The sequence below is a fragment of the Pteropus vampyrus genome, unplaced genomic scaffold, assembly GCF_000151845.1.
Source record: "Pteropus vampyrus isolate Shadow unplaced genomic scaffold, Pvam_2.0 Scaffold90, whole genome shotgun sequence".
In the NCBI taxonomy this organism is placed as follows: Eukaryota; Metazoa; Chordata; class Mammalia; order Chiroptera; family Pteropodidae; genus Pteropus; species Pteropus vampyrus.
Window position 1 is genome coordinate 1,991,579 of NW_011888871.1, and position 417 is coordinate 1,991,995.

A 417-nucleotide genomic window follows, 5' to 3' on the forward strand; every position below is an offset into this window, starting at 1 on the left:
ACAGTGTTCAGGAGTGTCGTCTGTCGTCCCTGGAGGCCTTCCTCCTCCACGGTACTCCTCCGCTCCGCCGAGCCCTCTCTGTGCCCGCCGCCCGCTCCGTGCAGGCCTCCCCGTCGCTCCCCGCTGCGGCGAGGGCGCCCTGGACCCGTCGGGCCATCACGTCCGCTTAGGTGGGTGCGCTGGATCACGTCGTTTCTGAACAGGTGGCGTGAATAAGGAGGACGGGCCCTGGGGTGCAGGCTCGCAGCCGGGCAGTGGGGTGGGGTCCCCTCACCTGCCTCCTCTCTCCACAGCACGGGCTGCCATGGGCTCCGTGGGCAGCCAGCGCCTCAGGGAGCCCAGTCTGACGGGCCCACCGGACAGGAGCATGGTGACGAGCTTCAGCTTCGACAGCTGCCAGCTGGAGGAGGTGGCGGC

At 69.8% G+C, this 417-nt stretch overlaps 1 protein-coding gene across 1 annotated transcript in view; it reads left to right on the forward strand.

The window, feature by feature from the left end:
• Positions 1-40: 40 nt before the first annotated feature.
• SLC29A4 (solute carrier family 29 member 4) overlaps positions 41-417 on the forward strand; it is a 12,514-nt gene continuing 12,137 nt past the window's right edge. The window contains exon 1 of the mRNA XM_023532762.1: positions 41-409. Within this exon, the coding sequence (XP_023388530.1) occupies positions 305-409 (105 nt within the window). The 5' untranslated portion in view covers positions 41-304. The remainder of the gene's footprint in view (positions 410-417) is intronic.